This window comes from Peromyscus leucopus, chromosome 2 (assembly GCF_004664715.2).
Source record: "Peromyscus leucopus breed LL Stock chromosome 2, UCI_PerLeu_2.1, whole genome shotgun sequence".
Lineage (NCBI taxonomy): Eukaryota > Metazoa > Chordata > Mammalia > Rodentia > Cricetidae > Peromyscus > Peromyscus leucopus.
Window position 1 is genome coordinate 113,142,969 of NC_051064.1, and position 17,698 is coordinate 113,160,666.

General features: G+C 39.0%; 1 protein-coding gene across 1 annotated transcript in view; it reads left to right on the forward strand.

Moving 5' to 3' along the window:
* Positions 1–17,698, forward strand: part of Faf1 (Fas associated factor 1) — a 337,162-nt gene that overhangs the window by 296,831 nt on the left and 22,633 nt on the right. The window contains exon 18 of the mRNA XM_028888986.2: positions 4,162–4,377. Within this exon, the coding sequence (XP_028744819.1) occupies positions 4,162–4,377 (216 nt within the window). The remainder of the gene's footprint in view (positions 1–4,161; positions 4,378–17,698) is intronic.

A 17,698-nucleotide genomic window follows, 5' to 3' on the forward strand; every position in this document is an offset into this window, starting at 1 on the left:
CAGTTTTATTCATTTTTTTTTCAAAGTTATGTTTTTTCCTGTCTACCCAAAATTGTTTCCTTTTAAGCTTTGATGTCTCCTGAAGTAGAAAACATTAAATAATATTAAAGGCAAGAAAACAGAAATTATATTAGAAGCCTTGGCAAGTTCCCTCAAGATTTTTATTGCTAGGCCATCATCTCTACTTACATTGCTAATACATATCATCAACCTCATTTGTCTAAAATCTTAAATTTGATCTCATCTTTCCTACCCAAATCTGCCTTCTGTACCTTTCCTGCCTTGCTTAGTAAGTGGAAAATCTTTTAGTAGTTTGAGCACAAACCTTGCTATCATGCTTGACTTCTATCTTTCACATCCATATTTAATAATTATATGTTTTGACCTACTTTAAAAATATTTGCAAAACTCAAATATTTCTCCATTAACTCTGCTACTACCAAACTTACCCAAAGGCCACCTAACTACCTAACTTGAGTTCATGTTTCTATTTTTACCTTTCACAGTCTTAATGCATCCTGTAAAACAACTATTGTTGTGTCATGCTTCTTATATTAACTTCACACCTCCAAATCAGAGCTAACATCTTATATTGATCTCAATTGTATCTTCGTAGAATTTCACCTAGAAGCTGACAAACTGTTTTTAAAGTGTATTTGAAGAAGAAATAGAACTGGAGTGGTCAAAACAATGATGAAAAAGAACACAATTGGAGGACACACTATCGGAATTTGAGACTTTATCATCGTGAAAGTTCTAGGGAAAAAACACAGGAGAAAAGTCTTCATGACCTTAGATTAGGCAAAGTTTCCTTAGATATGACATCAAAGTCATGATCCATAAAATAACAAGTCTCAGGGCTGGAGAGATGACTCAGTGGTTAAAGAGCACAGTCTGTTGTTCAGTTCTGAGGACCTAGTTCAGTTCTCAGATCCCATGGTAGGCAGTTCTCAACTACCTGTAAGTCTGACTTACAGAGGGTCTGATGCACTTCTGGCTTCTGTGGGCAACTGAACTCATACACTTAAACACAGACATAAAGCATAAACTTTTTTTATTTTAATCACTAAAGAAAACTCTTCATTCTTCTGCTTTCTTCCCATGAGGTGTGCACCCTTCCCCCCCCCCATCTTCCTTCTCCCCCCCCCCCCAATAAAACTCTTCACTGAGTGGGAGGGAAAAAGACTTCATCAAAATTAAGAATTCTGTGCACTGGGGATATGGATCAATGACAGGGTGTTTGCCTCACAAGTACAAAGCCCTGGGTTAGATACTCAGTATCACGCATGTGCACACATACATACACACAGCAGGCTTATTGTCTGTACATTATATCTTAATCTTAAAGGAGGAGTAAAATCATTAAATGGCTTTCTCAAGCTGAATATGTTCTGAATGCCCTCTTTGTTTCCTCTCTACTCTTCCTCACTCTGCTCCTGTCCCATGGCTGTTGTGCTGGTCTTCAGCACACCAGTCCCAGAGCCTTGATGTTCCCTGTGACTCCTGCCTGTAATGCTTTGTGACCCAAATGTTCATGTGGCTTCCACTCTTGCTAAGCCTTTTCTTAATGTGCCTTACAGTGTTGGAAATTGTGGTCTTTCTCCATTCTTCTAGCATTCTCCACTCTATATGTAATTAATGTATTATGTAATTAATGGGTACACATTTTCCTATATATTTTGTTGCCTTGGTGTTTGTCTTCATCCTACTGAAAGATTAAGCTCAGTTTAAGCAGAAATTTTTTGTGCTTTTTTTTCTTTGTTCTTTTCCTGTCGTCTAAAACAGAGCCTAACTTAGGAAAATACTCAGCAAGAATTCATGGAATTAATGTTAGCTTTAGACTGTTTAACATTATAAATTGTTATTTTCTACTTACTTTACTAATAAAAGCCTAGAATATAATGAACCCATATTTTTATACATGTGTATGCAAATGTACTAGGCCAATCTTTGAATATGATTACAAAGGTTTGGTAAAAGAATATATTTTATTTCCTTTTTTTATTATTTTTGGGTTTTCGAGACAGAATTCTCTGTATAGCCCTGGCTGTCCTGGACTCACTCTGTAGACCAGGCTGGCCTTGATCTCACAGAGATCTACTTGCCTCTGCCTCCCAAGTGCTGGGATCAAAGGTATGCACTACTACCCATGAAACAGTGTAGAAGCAGAACTTTTCTGAGTATCTGTTTTCAGTTCCTAATTTCACTTCATAACATGTCTCCCATTTCTCATTGTTCAGATATGAATGCTTTAAGTAAGAAGATACTTTTAACTGTTCTTAAGAACAGTTCATATTTCTTACACCAGCCTCATTTTATCACAAACCTAAAATAATGCAAATAAAAAATCCTATATTTATTGAGTCAACCAAATGAAGTTTAACAGTGCTGTTTACAGTGACTGTTTGAGTTTAGGTGTCCTTTGTGTCATTGTTTTAAAACAGTGTTTGCTTATACAAATCCTTTGCATTTAGTATATTTGAGACTGGGCTACTGCTGTATTTTTGTTCTTTTTGCCAATGAAACAGTTGGTTATTCAGAAGCAAGGCAGTAGTGTACTTACCTATTATTTCTTCATTGCTTTCCACATTGGTCCACTAGTATGGGATAGCTGAGGTTTGCTTTCATTGTGCAGAAAAGCCATGGAGACTGCTTACACTAGGAGGAGTAGATATGGTCTGCACAATGAATAGACTAATGGGCTACTGTTGTTTATTCTCCTCTTTTGTAATCACTGAGTTCAGACAATTATGTAGCATCTGTTACTGCATAGGAAAATGTCAAATAGAAAGCAAGCAGGCAGGTGGATTAAAGAGAAAGCAGGAGAAAACCAGGAAACACTGAATTAAGTTCTGATTTGAAGTATGTAAAAGGAATAATTGTACCAACAATAGTAGCAACTGTCCTCAGTTGTTCACAGTGTTATATTCAACATGAGGCACTAGTCCCACCAACTAAGTGCTGACCAGGTATCAGCACTAAGTATTTTTTTAAATACGACTGTGTTTTATACAAGGACTTTGTAAGGAAGATGTTGTGACTTTGGGAGTCAAACTCAGACTGTGTGCATGGTATGCAAGTGCTCTACCACTAAGCTGTATACACTTGGCCCTGACCTTTTCTCTTATATGTATGGTCAGAAAGTCTGTTACTTACCTAATAACCAATATTTCATTCTCAGTCTGTCGTAACAGAACGCCTATATTCCTAATGATGTTAAGGCTTTTTTAATGTATTTATTTTGTTAGATGGTACATGTAGAAGTCAGAGGACAACTTATAAAAGTCAATGCTCTTCTTCCACCATTTAGGTTCCAGGGATTGAATTCAGATCACCAGGCTTGAGCAGCAAGTGCCTTTACCTACTGAGCCATCTCATTTGCTCAGATTAATGGTTTTTAAAACTGGCTCTTCAAAGTCAGATAGGGATAGACTTTGAAGACAGAGAGCCCCTAGAAAAAGGATGTGATTCTGAGATCTTGATCAGGTGCAAGTTTTATAGCTATGTCGATGTTTTGAAAATTTACCAAGTTGCACACAATATTTAGGCACTTTTACTTACGTATGCTACTTTAGTAAAAAAAAAATTTAAGCAGTTCCACATACATTGCTAAATAAAAATATAAAGCTTAATATAACACCAGTTCACATATTATAAAAAACTTAAAATGCATGCTTTTCTAAAGACATGCATAAAATTAATAGCGGTTATCTAGGGTGAGGAGAAGGTCTTGGAAGTAGTAATCGCTATACAAGATTGTGAATGTACTTAATGCCACTGGAGTATACACTTAAAATCTATTTAAATGGGGGCAGGTGAGATGACTCAGCAGATAAAGGCACGTGCCACCAAGCTTGATGACCTGAGTTCAATCTCCCAGAACCCACATGCTGGAGGGAGAGAGCCAATTCCTGCAAGTTGTCACCTGGCATCCACATACATACGGTGACACTCAAGCACCCACACATATATACATAAGCATACATACATAATATATAAAATAAATAAATCTTGTTTTTAAAAACTTGAAATGTTTTAATTAATTGATAACTCGTGTCATGATTAGTTTTCAGTTTTTATTTTTTTTCTACTTTCTCCCTCACCCATTCTCTATAGTTCCATCTATGCCCTGTTTTAACACTCAATTTTTAATCTACTCAGGCCATCCGACTCTCCTTAGAACAAGCCCTGCCTCCAGAGCCAAAAGAAGAAAATGCTGAGCCTGTTAGCAAATTGAGAATCCGAACCCCCAGTGGCGAGTTCCTGGAACGGCGTTTCCTGGCCAGCAGTAAGCTCCAGATTGTCTTTGATTTCGTGGCTTCCAAAGGATTTCCATGGGATGAATTCAAGTTACTGAGCACCTTTCCTAGGAGAGATGTAAGTTCCCTTCCCATGTCAAAGAGTGCTTTCAGCTCATGGGGGCCAGGAAAAGGAGGCCATGAAAAGTGAAATGATATGGGCTACTGTAAAATGCCAGAAGTCCTCCTTGATTCTGTACACTAACCTCCTCAGACTTTGGAGATTGGGTTTCCAGGCCAGCAGATGTGTTCAGAGGCCTGTGTAAAAAATTAGATACTAGATCTTTCTTCTGTCACTTTCTAGGTATATACCTATCCTAACAGGCTTTCCTAAGGTCTCATCTTTGTATATGTCAGGGTATAACTATGAATTGTACTTAATAACTTCACTATTAGAACAGATTCAACACAAGTACAGGTTCACTGAGAATGCATTATGTTAAGCAAAGATTACTCTGTGATTTGATAGTCTAACTAGCCTTGAGGATAGTGGTCTATAGTCATAGTATGTTTGTATTATAGCAAGATATTTAATAATATACTATTCTGGGGCAAAGTAGAAATATACAGTTAGTTAGATTCACTGATGATTAAGTGGTTGTGTACAGAAGATATTGTCTATCATCTCTATGGAGGGAACTGATAGGCTCTGTATTTAATCTTTTCCTATATACCATACTTATTAGTAATATAAATGAATACTAGATTTCTGAATTACGAAAAATAGTATCAAAACAACCTGAAAATACTAAAACTATGGATAAAGTAAAGTTACCGGGTTTAATGGAAATATATAGAGGTGTATACCTTTAGCAGTTGTGACTGAATTAAGATAAATATACACTAGCAGTGTATTGTGGATGCCAACAGAAAAGATAGCTGCATTTTTAGAGGTGTAAGCCCAACTGGAGGCTAACTGAATGGTCCTCTTCAACTCTACACTAAAAGAAACTAAACTTGAGAGCATTCTTAAGCTTCGCGCTCAAACAGGAAGTCTGAAGAAGAAAGAGCCTCTCTAGAGCCCAGGGCTAATAGGAAAGAGGGGACTGGAGATGTTGTCTGGAGAAGGAAAGCTCTTGGGAGACAGTGAGACTATCTTCAGCTTCTTGAGGCTTACCATGAAAAAAAAAAGGTCCTGACTTTTTTGTGAGACTCCATGCACAGACCAGTTGAAAGAGGAAGCATTCTGCAGGCTCATTTTCTTCACCTTGACCACTTGTGGACCTCTGTGTTAATCACCATCTACTACAAAAGGAAGCTTCTCTGATGAAGGCACAATCTATGGGCCACACAACCAAGAGAATAGAGTAGCCCAAATTGGACTTGATGACTTTAAAGGCGGCAGTGAGGGAAACACACCAAGTTAGACAGCTAGGGAAAGGGGAGAAGGATCTAGGAGTAGTTGGGGGAAGGTGAGTATGATCAAAATACATCATGTGAAATTCTCAAAGAATTAGTTGAAAAGCTATGATTATTATTATTATTATTATTATTATTATTATTATTATTACTTTGGTTTGGTTTTTTGAGACAGGGTTTCTTTGTGTAGCCCTGGCTGTCCTGGAACTCGTTTTATAGACCAGACTGACCTCGAACTCAGAGATTCCCCTGCCTCTGCCTCCCAAGTGCTGGGATTAAAGGTGTGTGCCACCACTACCTGGCTTTAAAAGATTGTTTAAAAAGGAGGCAGATTTGGCCTCATGTAAGAAAGCATTTTCCAGGAAGGAATATCTCGTGACTGAAGTATTGATCTTCCTATCTTTAGAAATAGCAAGAACTGCTGAGTGGTGGTGTTGCACTCCTTTAATCCCAGCACTCAGGAGGCAGAGATAGGCGGATCTCTGTAAGTTCAAGGCCAGCCTGGTCTACAGAGTGAGTTCCAGGACAGCGAGGGCTACACAGAGAAACCCTTTCTTGAGAAAAGGAAGGAGGGGAGGGAGGGAGGAGGAAGGGAGGAAGGACAATCAGACTAACTCAACTCTAAGATACATAGTAAATCTTAAATTTTTTTTATTCCATTCTGACTTTATCTAACATACCAGAATTCAAGAGTTCGGTGAGGGCCAGGCAGCGGAGGCGGTGGCGCATGCCTTTAATCCCAGCACTAGGGAAGCAGAACCAGGCGGATCTCTGTGAGTTCGAGGCCATCCTGGTCTACAGAGCGAGATCCAGAACAGGCACCAAAACTACACAGAGAAACCCTGTCTCAAAAAACCAAAAAATAAGAGTTCGGTGAGAGCTTATCCAAGTCCCTCACATTGATAGTCAGTTTTGCAGGATTGAGTCAGAAACCAATGATGTATTTTTAGCCCATTACCAAGCCATAAGTCCTCTCTGGATAAGATGAAGATCCTGCCTCTTACGTCTGAGCTCAGGAAACTAGAGTGAACCAACCCTAAGTGGTGGTCATTAGTCCATCTTTCTCTCACTGTCCCCAACTACTGCTCCAACTCTTCTTCATTTATGAGTGACACAAACATGCCTGTATATGTTTACACCACACAACCATATGCTGGTGAAGAAGCCGTTGTCAAACACTTCAAGATCATGCCAGCAATCATACTTTATATTCTGTGGTAAACTCCTCAATTCTGAGAAATTGCAGAACTTGGAATAGAAATTACTCTTTGCCAATCCTCTAAGTCACACTCCTGGGTCTCTTCAGTAAGATGCAAAAACTGGAGGACCAGTACAGGTACCTTCCCAGACTTTAAAATACACTCCTATTTTCTTTGAAATTAATCTTGTTTGTTTTTAAGACAAGATCTCACTATGTAACTAGCTCTCCTGGAACTTATCCTATATGCCAGACTGGCTCGAACTCACAGAGATCTCACCTGCTTCTGCCTCTCAAGTGCTAGGATTAAAGGTGTGCACCACTACACCTAACTGAAATTACTTTTTAAACTTAATTTTGACAGGATTTGAGATTTATTTATTTTTGTTAGTTTATGAATGTGGGTATTTTGCCTGAATGTATGTCTGCACCTCATGCATGCAGTGCCTGCTCAAGGCAGAAATGGGCATTGAATTGGTGAGCCACTATATTGAACCCTGGTCCTTTGGAAGAGCAGCCAGTACCCTTAACTGCTGAACTATCTCTCCAGTCTCTGAGTGATTTTCTTTTTTAAGATGCTAGAATTTTTTCTTTATCAGTAAATGTTGACTTAAATATTACTGGTAAAAAGAAGTGGGGGGAAGGGGGTTCATGGGCCTGCTGCCTATATGCCTTGAGCTTCCTGGCCAAGGCTTTGAGTACCGAAATTATAAGCTTTGTTAGTGTAGACCAGCCTTAAATGGAGAGCCCACCACTTAGTCTTACAGAAAATGTACTCCTAACCTACCTATATCACACAACTTTGTTTTCCATTGTTATAGAAGGCTATTCAACCATTCTCTTTTTTCAGTATCTCTTTTAAACCTAATTCTGCTTCAGCTCCACTCCCCATTACAAGACCAATTTTACCAAGTTTGGCCCAGTTTCTCAGGGAAAATATTGACCTGGAGATCGTCAACCTGAAATTAGCTGCCACCGAGTAATTTTTCCAAAGCCCTGCTGACCATTTCCTTTCTTGATTAAGATTCTCTAGTAGTTTCTGCTACCCTAGTATAGTATGGGCCCCTTGTGGACGTTGAAAACTCTTAACAGTCTAGTCCCTTGCTATATTTCCAAGCTTCCTTCCATCAGTAGGACATTGCTCACTATTCACTAAAGGCACAGACACTCATGTGCGGCTCTGCTTTGTATACTCTCTTAACATCTCGTCAGTATCCACCTCCCGCGCTGTTTCATGTTTTAATGGTGAGCCCAGACAGCAATCTCTGTTGAGCCCTCCCTTTTCTCCCAAGCTGTGTGCCACCGAAGCTCATGCATGCTTTCCTCACTCGCATTTGCCCTGTTGTTTGATAATGATGTATAGAAACCGTCCACATCACATCCACATCCCTCTCTGCTTACCACAGTGCCTCATATGTGAACTTTCAGTAACTGTTGTCAAATGCAATAACCTCAGACTCTCCTGAATCTCTTGCTCCTTAGTGAGCAAGCAAGGCTATTCCAATTCAGAACAGATGCCCTAGGCCCACCCAGATTCCAATCCTAAATCCAGAAAGCCCAGGACTCTAGGCCTCCTAGAGTCATAGATGAGCTGAGAGTTAATGGCACTTCATCCCTCTCTGAATGCTCTTTCAAGTCAAATGACTAGTGTTTTTACAAAGCTGCTCTGTAATAGCCATCTGTGTCTGCAAGGATTAGGATCTAATTTGTAAAAGTCATCTTAAATTACAGCCAAACTAAAGACTGTTAAAAAGCACATCTTAAGTCCTTGCCTCTTTAATAACAAATAATATGAGACTTAACTATAGGAGTCTTATTGTGTCTTGAGCCGTTTTTCCACAAAGCAAAGGCTGGTTTCTCACCAGAGGATCTATTAAATGCTCTTCTGTGCCCCTGTCTCCCCCCACAATGAAAACATTACTTCATATTAAGATTTCCCAGCTGTCCAACTATTTGCTGAGTGTCTGCTGGCTATTATACTTCTCTGAACTGAGCACTGTGGGATAACCAAAGTAGCAGCAGGCACCAGGCCTTCCCTAGAAAAAAGCTGATTGTCAGAATGGTTTTAGAGTGGGTTTTGTTTGCATTTTGTTAGTGAAAGTCACCAGGAAAAAGAATAGTAGTTCCTTCCAGAGTTTGAGTCAGTATGCTCTACCTCTTACCCACATTCGTGCCATAGACTTCATGGTCCTTACCTTGGCATTGTCCTGTGAATGATGAGTCCTAACAGACCAGTAATGACACTGACCTTACTTCCCTTCTGAATCTGTGATGGCCCAGACACAGGTCTTTACTAGAAAACTGTCGCTCGTGCTACTTGGTATAAGGTTATCAGTAACATCCAACCTCCTTTTCTGGGCCACTTCCTTTTGCTCTTCCTATTTCTTCCTTTTTCCTTTCCCATTCTTACCTTTCAGTTTCTAGTTGACATTCGGCATCTCCTTCCTTCCTTTCTATTCTTTCTTCTGACTTTATCCCACATCTCGTGACTCTCCTGCCTTCTCTGGTTTTCTTCTACTGTCAGCTCTTAATCACATCACTCCGAGGAATTCTACCTACAAATAGTAGGTTAGTTTCTGTTTTCACAGTGACTAGAAGAAGGCTCTAAGACAAGACAGTGGGGAGTGGTAAGCAGGCTCTGGCGCCCTTGTCCCACTTGTGCACTGTCGCTCCCTCTCTCTCCCTCTCCCTCTCCCTCTCCCTCTCCTCCCTCTCCTTTTCCCCCTCCCCCTCCCCCTCTTTGTTGTTCTTGTTTTGAGACAGGATTTCTCTTTGTAATAAAGAGAAAAAACAAAGTTCTGGCTGTCCTGGAACTCACTCTGTAGACCAGGCTGGCCTCGAACTCACAGAGATCTACCTGCCTCTGCCTCCCAAGTGCTGGGATTAAAGGTGTGTGCCACCACCGCCCACCACTTGCTTTCTCAAAACTCAGAATTACAACACATTTACTTATAAATATAAATAGCTTTTGTTCGTGACTCAAAAATCAAGGCAGCTTCCATTCTTGAAAACAGAATGTGACTTCCATTGAGCAGTAACAGAACTGTGGGTTTCACAAATTGGGAATGAGGAAACTGCTTGACTATATTATTATTATTATTATTATTATTATTATTATTATTATTATTATTATTATTTTAATCAGGGTTAAAGCAGAAAGCACATCCCTTATCCTAACTCTGTTAGATTAGAATTCAGGGAAAGCATCTATTTAGTGATCTATTTGTCTCCTTAAAGGTTTAGTTTGATTATGGGTCATGGAGCATGAGTGATTCCAATTCAGTTTGTTGTACCCTGCAGGAGCTTAGTCCAAAGCTATGGCCTCCAGTAACTTTGGTTTAACCATTTTGTTTTAACAGTTACCATCTTTTGGTATGCCCTTTCCTATGTTAGAGTATGGCCAAATAGCTTTGAACATTAGCACTACTTTCAGTTATGATCATTTGGGACTTCTCTTGTCAACATGTTGCCCCTAAATTATGGTATTCTCACACATTTCTGTGAATTTTTGTCCTCTCATTCCAAGGTAGACCAAGTGGTGTTAGGTGGATGACTACAAGCAGACATTTAAAACTGTAGAGAGAATACAGTATACCAGGGAGACTCCTATTATGACAATATGGAGAATTATGTCAAAAATTTTTAATATGCGCCTTACCAAAGGGCCCCATGAATCAAACCAAATAAAAATCTTGATCTATTTGATCAAAGATTGAGGCGGATGAAGAGTGTACTTATATTTTAACCAAGTACTTTTTTAATTAAGTCTGTACAACAGGTGATGTACAACAAGAACTGATAGATTCCTCCATGTTCAGCTTGTAGATTACAATTCTACTCTGGGCAATTCATGACTTTGTTAAAGGACTTATAAGAATAAATGAGTCAGGTATCAGGCTCTATAAAATAGAGACCTACAGTAGTGCAACCAAATCATTGTATTAGGGATTTTGCTGAAGTTACTCTCTATGTAGACAGAACAATCCCTTAAGTCATGTAAAGATTTGTGTTTAACATAATAGACCTCACACTCCATTTAGGTTTTGATTTAGGGAAGTTTGTCAGAAATTTCAAAGGTTTAAACCTCTTGATTAAAATAGGATCGCAGGTCACTGTGAGATAATACTCATTTAACCAAAGTGATAATTAGAAAACTTCAAAGGGCACATGCAGAAAGTTACATAGTTGTAGATAAAACCTCAGAATGTACAGGACTCAGTTTTCTTTTTTCTTTCTTTCTTTCTTTTTTTTTTTGGTTTTTCGAGACAGGGTTTCTCTGTGTAGCTTTGCGATTTTCCTGGAACTCACTCTGTAGCCCAGGCTGGCCTCGAACTCACAGAGATCCACCTGGCTCTGCCTCCCAAGTGCTGGGATTAAAGGCATGCGCCACCACTGCCTGGCATCTCAGTTTTCATAAATAATCAAAAAAATAAAAATAAAAATCAACAGTACAGCCGGGCAGTGGTGGCGCACGCCTTTAATCCCAGCACTCGGGAGGCAGAGGCAGGCGGATCTTTGTGAGTTCGAGGCCAGCCTGGGCTACCAAGTGAGTTCCAGGAAAGGCGCAAAGCTACACAGAGAAACCCTGTCTCCAAAAAACCAAAAAAAAAAAAAAAAAAAATCAACAGTACACAAGGAGTCATTTTGATAAAACACTACATGTATCTTGTTTAGGCCAATTTCTAAAAGCTTCTCAGGGCTTCCTATTAGGAGCAGCCCCATACTGCTAGCAAACTTACTTTTGTGACGAAGAACCAGGTTCTGCAGGGAAGACATCACAAAGGAGGTGAATGGGACCTAATCCTTGTACAGAGATGGTTATTAAGTGGAAGCAGAATATCATAGAGGTAAAAGATTTGGTGGTAATTAGCCTCGGATCTGAATCCCACTTTCACATGGCTGCTGTGTGACACTGAACAGTTTAGTTACCTAGCCCTCCTGAATTTTGAAAGAAAGATTATAACTATTTCTGGATTGTGATAAGATTAGATGAGTGGGTATAGAATGTACATGAAGGGCTTACAGCTTTAAAGGGTTAAAAAAACACAATGAATTCTTCACAACAGGGATGGATTTGAAGGGATGGATGGCATTTTGAGAAAGGATCTCATTGAGTAGAAGAGAATGTCCTCAAACTCACCATGTAGTTCATGTTAACATCGAACACCCAAGAATCCTCTTGCCTCAGCCTCCCTACTGCTAGGATTACAGGTGTGTGCCACCCATGCCCTGCGATGGTAGATATTTTTTTTAATGGTAGATATTTTTGTTAAAAATATCCAAATGATCTTAACATGTCATTGGAATCTTAATATCTGATATTTTTAAAAGAGTATAGAGATATCAGGACCAATTCTATCATTTTATAGATGGGAAGAACAACACATTGCAAAATTAAGCACTCAAGTCATATGATAAATTATAAAAATATATTTATCACTAAAGCCCAAATTTTCTGCCATTGCTTTTTAAGATTGATGGTGCCTTTTAGAGAAAACCATTACTAGATTATAGCATTCCACCTTGAAATTAATCATGGATGCTGAGAACATGACTCACTTGATAGAGTACTTGCCTAGCATGTACCAGTTTGTGGGTTCAGCCACCACTAGATGTTGTAGTGCATACCTGCCTATAATCCCAGCACTCAGGAGTTGGAGACAAGAGGTACAGGAGTTCAAGATTACTCTTGGAGTCTGAGCTACAAAAGACTATGTCATTCATATGTAAATAAATATTCGTCATAGGACAAAAGAACTAGGAAATCAACTTTAGAGGCCACCTATCACAAATATTTTAAACTATTCTACACTTTTTAGTGTTGGGCAAACATGAAAGGGGAGAACAAGGGAATCTGTGGCTGTTATGTAGAACTATCTGGGGATTTTTGAAGTTCAACTTGTGTTATAAATTTGTTTTCAATTATAATAAGCTAGTTTATCAAAATATAACTTGAAATTTCTTGTGAAACAGTAAATAAATAACCCCATAATATATTAAAAAAAAACATGAAAGGGATATTTTATTTTCTTTTAAAATGTTACAAAAGTCATACTGAGATTTAAAAAATAATAATGGTTAAGGCACTGTGTTTTCTTCCATATAAAAAAATTAACTGATGGGAAGTTAGAAAGCAAGATTTGTGGCCTTCTATATTCAGCTGCTGATACAGCAAGAAGCAGAAGGCTGGTTGTCAAGTAGAGTGTGCCAGCTCTACCAAGGAATGGAAGTACTCTTAGTGATCAAGTCTAATAACTTCAGCTTCTGTCCCAGTTTCTTTTCTGTTGTGATAAAATACTGACCAAGCACTGACATAGGGGTGGAGGGATTTGTTTAGCTTAATCTTCCAGGTTATACTTCATCATATCAGGAAGTCACAGCAGCAGGAGCTTGAGTCACATCATATCCACACTGAAATGTGGAGGAAAAGGAAAGCATCCAGGCTGCCTCCTTTTGCTTTATTTGTTCATTTTTCTGTTCTTTAAGACAGTCGCTTTACAAAGCCCTGACTGTCCTGGAACTAACTATGTAGACCAGACTGACCTCAAACTCAGAGATCTGCTTGCCTCTGCCTCCCAAGGTCTAGAATTAAAGGAATATGCTGCCACACCCAGCCTACCTGATATGTTTTAGGAAGACTTCTTTACTCTTATACAGTTCAGGACCCAGTCTAGGGAATGATGCCACCCACGGAGGCTAGGTCTTCCTACATCAACTAATGATCAAGGCAATCCCTCACATACATACCCACAGGCCAATAGATATAGATAATTCCACAACTGAGGCTCTCCTCCCAGGTTATTCTATGTTGTGTCAAATTGACATTTAAAAGTAATCATCATAAATTTCTGTCATTCACAGTAATAAGTTAAAACATTGGACGATACCTAGAAGTCACACATCACCATAATAGTGAAGCCATACATATATACAAATAGTCCAAGTATACATTTATTTTGCTTCACATTGTGATAAAACGCTGTCATCTACAACATTCATCTTTGAGAAGCATGAAATCAATTTTTAAAAAAAATAAAAATAATAGTATAACGTTTAAGTTTAAATTTTTGTGTTGGGCTACATTTATAGCTCTCCTCGGCTGCATGCAGCCCGTGGGCCACCAGTTGGACCCCCTGGCTTTCAGAAAAAAGTTAAAACTTCTTAACAAGCCATACAAAGTCCTTCACAATTTCGAGCCATCTGTTATCCTTCTGACTTTCTCACCACACACACATAAATCACAATCAACTTCTTAAATAAAAGAAATTGAGGTCTTTGTCAGGTTTGAAATACTCTGACGGAGTTGTCTCCTCTCTTTGTCAGCTTAATGGGATGTTTCCATGCATGTATATATTGTGTGTTTAACTCGGGTGAAGCAAGCCTGTCTCTGCAACCTTTTTTTCTCTATGGAGAAACCTTTCAAAATCCTTTCTTGTAACGTCTTAAATGTGAAAGTATGGTTATTTATAGCCATCCACTGTGCAATAGCACTCAAGACGCTTTGCTTCTGTCTAGCTGAAACTTCATGTTTGTTGATCAGACTTTACCCACCCCCACTATTCTTGGCCCTGGTAACCATTATTCCACGCTCAGCTTATGAGGTCCATTTTTTTTTTTTTTTTTTTTTTTAATTTCACACGAGTGAGTGAGGCCTTCTGTGCCTGGCTTAGTCAATTAAGGGTGTTCTCCATGCTGGAGAGATGGCTCAGTGGTTAAGAGCACTGGCTGTTCTTCCAGAGGTCCTGTGTTCAATTCCCAGTACCCACATGGTGGCTCACAATCATCTCTAGTGGGATCTGATGCCCTCTTCTGTCATAAAGTTGTCCATACAGATAGAGCATTCATTCATACATACATACATACATACATACATACATACATACATACATACATACATCTTTAAAAAAAAAGTGTTCTCCAGTTCTACTCCCATTGTCACAAATGACAGGATTTCTTTTTATGGCTGAGTAGTATTCTGCTGTGAATATGTGCCATACCTCCAGTTGATGAACAGTTGTTTCAGTTTTTTGGCTATTGTAAATAGTACTGCAATGAAGATGGATGTGCAAATGTCTCCTGTGACAGCCTGATTTCATTTCCATTGGCTGTATATCCATTAGTGAGATTGCTGTCAGAAGACTGTATTAATTTACATTGTCCCCAACAATGTGCAAGCCTACTTATTTTCAAACATGGTATAAGGAAAAATGTTCCTGAATTACTCGCCTGTAGACATGTGAGTTCCTAAGTCAGAGTCATTTGGCTGCTTTGTAATCTTTGAAATGGGGTCTCACTAGGTAGCCCTGCCTGTCCTGGAACTCGCTCTGCAGACCAGGCTGACCTCAACTCACAGAGATCCACCTGCCTCTGCCTTCTGAGTGCTGAGATTAAAGGCGTGCACCACCATATCTGGTTTGGCAGCATTTTTTTATTTTATTTATTTATTTATTTATTTATTTATTTATTTATTTATTTATTTATGGTTTTTCGAGACAGGGTTTCTCTATGTAGCTTTGCGCCTTTCCTGGAACTCACTTGGTAGCCCAGGCTGGCCTCGAACTCACAGAGATCCGCCTGCCTCTGCCTCCCAAGTGCTGGGATTAAAGGCGTGCGCCACCACCACCACCGGCTCTTGGCAGCATTTTTAATATCACTTTCAGCAACTAAAAAACATTTAGTAGCCAAAATAAACTATAGAATTTCCTTAATAAGATAGTCTTTATTTACTATATATGAAGTTGTAGTCTAGTATTTTCCAGTTACAGGAGAAAATACACTTTTCTAGTAAAGGCAATTTATGTTTTCAATTTATTTAACACATTTATTATTTTCTAACTGATAAGTTAGAATTTTAGGAAAAATATTAAATAATTTAAAAGTTTAATTATCATTATGGGTTCAAGATGATGTTTACGTGTATATGTTGTCAAAAGATTAAATCAGAGAACTAGTATTGGAGATCAGGGCTGGAGAGCTTCCCTAGCATACACAAGACTTTGGATTTGAACACTGCAAGAAAAAAATGTTAAATAAAACTAATTAAATAAAACTAATTAACATATCCACTACCTCAAGTACTTACCATTTTCTTAATGAGAAAATTTTTAAAATTACTTTTTTCTTCTTTTTTTTTTTAAATTTTGAAATGCTGAATACATTTACTCCGAGTGGAGTAATACATTTACCATGCCCTGTGATGGAGCTCTAAAGCTTTATCCTAACTGGAACTTTATACCTTTTACCAAAACCTGCCCTTTCCTGGTCCCTGACAGCAATGCCATACCTACTGAATCAGCCTGAAAACTCACAGTTTGAGGATGCCAGGGGAAGATTGGAGAAATTGATACACAGAAAAAATATTGATGCCTAGACTATCTAGGCACATGACTCCTTAGCTTTTCATGTCTCCCTTTCCACTTGCATCAAAGAAACCTTTGTTCTAATGCTGGCATTTCCATTTATTTATTGTGCTACACTGAATACATCATTTCTCCCATCTATGTTTTAGTTACTTCATCTTTCAACTGTCTTCACAGATACATTGTAATGATGAGATCAGAAGTGGCGATGGAAGCCCTAACAGCAGAGGCTGTGCATTATCAGCTCTAACAGTTGATGATGCTGGGCTGCTTTGACCTGTCTCCAGCCTTTCAAAAAATAAGTTTTTAGACACATTTCTCATTCTTAATATAAAGGTGCCATGCACTTTGTCATTTGCATTATATTAGACTTTGTTTGAAAAAAAGACCAATAAAGATAAAAAAAAAAAAAGGGCCCTGGATCAATGATATAGCTCTCTAAACTGATTCTCCCACCAATGAGGTGGTTGCAAGAATTAAATGAGGGAATGTGAGGGAAAGGACTTGGCACATGATAGGACTCTGGACTGAGAGTCTCTAAGGTTTATAGACCTTGTACTAGGGAGGAATAGCACAGCCCACCATTGGACCACCTGCCCCTAAATAGGGCAGTGTGCCAAGGATGAAACCACAACATCTTACTTGATCCTCTCTTCCTTTCTGGAAGCATGTTCTTTTTCTCCACCTGGAATTGTGTGGAAATGTGACCAGATACCACAGAGGTTTTCCATGGAATGGATTGGTCTCATTTGGGGCTTAGTTTCAGGGTCTGAGTGGGTCTGAGCTTTTTAAGAAGGGTAACAACTTATTTGAAAGTTGTCTTTGACATTTTTCTAGCTAATTTGGTGAGTTCTCTATAGTTTTTCCAAATTCTGTCCTCTGTGCCAGTCCTGTGAATACTATAAATGTATTTCTTCTTATAGTCTTTGTACAGACCCCAAGGCATAGATAGCAGCTCCATTTGCAATTAAGACAGGAGGAGCTGAGAGATGTTAAATGATATTGTCAGCCAGTGGCTGGGGGTGCTTTTGCTTTACCCAGATAGAAAGCATGGATATGCTATTTTGGCCAGGCACTTCTTATTCACAACAGTACAGGCTTCCTGAGGTCTCAGATGTGGACCCTTAGCCCTCAAGTGTTACTGCTGTTATGTGCATCTAAGGAAGTTTGTGTTCCTCAGCCCTTTGTTGTGGCTGGTGTTGTAGCTTCCAGGCAGTAGCCAGTACTATAGCTAGGCCTAGGAAGTCAAGATTTCTTACCCTTTAGCACCAGTCCTTGTCCTAACTCTGGGCCTAGGGTATGAGACTTTTGTCTTGAAATACTTAGAGACCCTTTGGAACAGGGCCTGCAGTTTTTCTTCCCTGGCTCTTTCAGCATTTTATCTCCATCCTTTCTTACCATCTCTCTGCTTCTGCCAACCTCTTCTACTACCCTGACTGCACTCAAACTGTCCAGCCCTGCTTCTTCAGCTGTCAGTCAGCTGG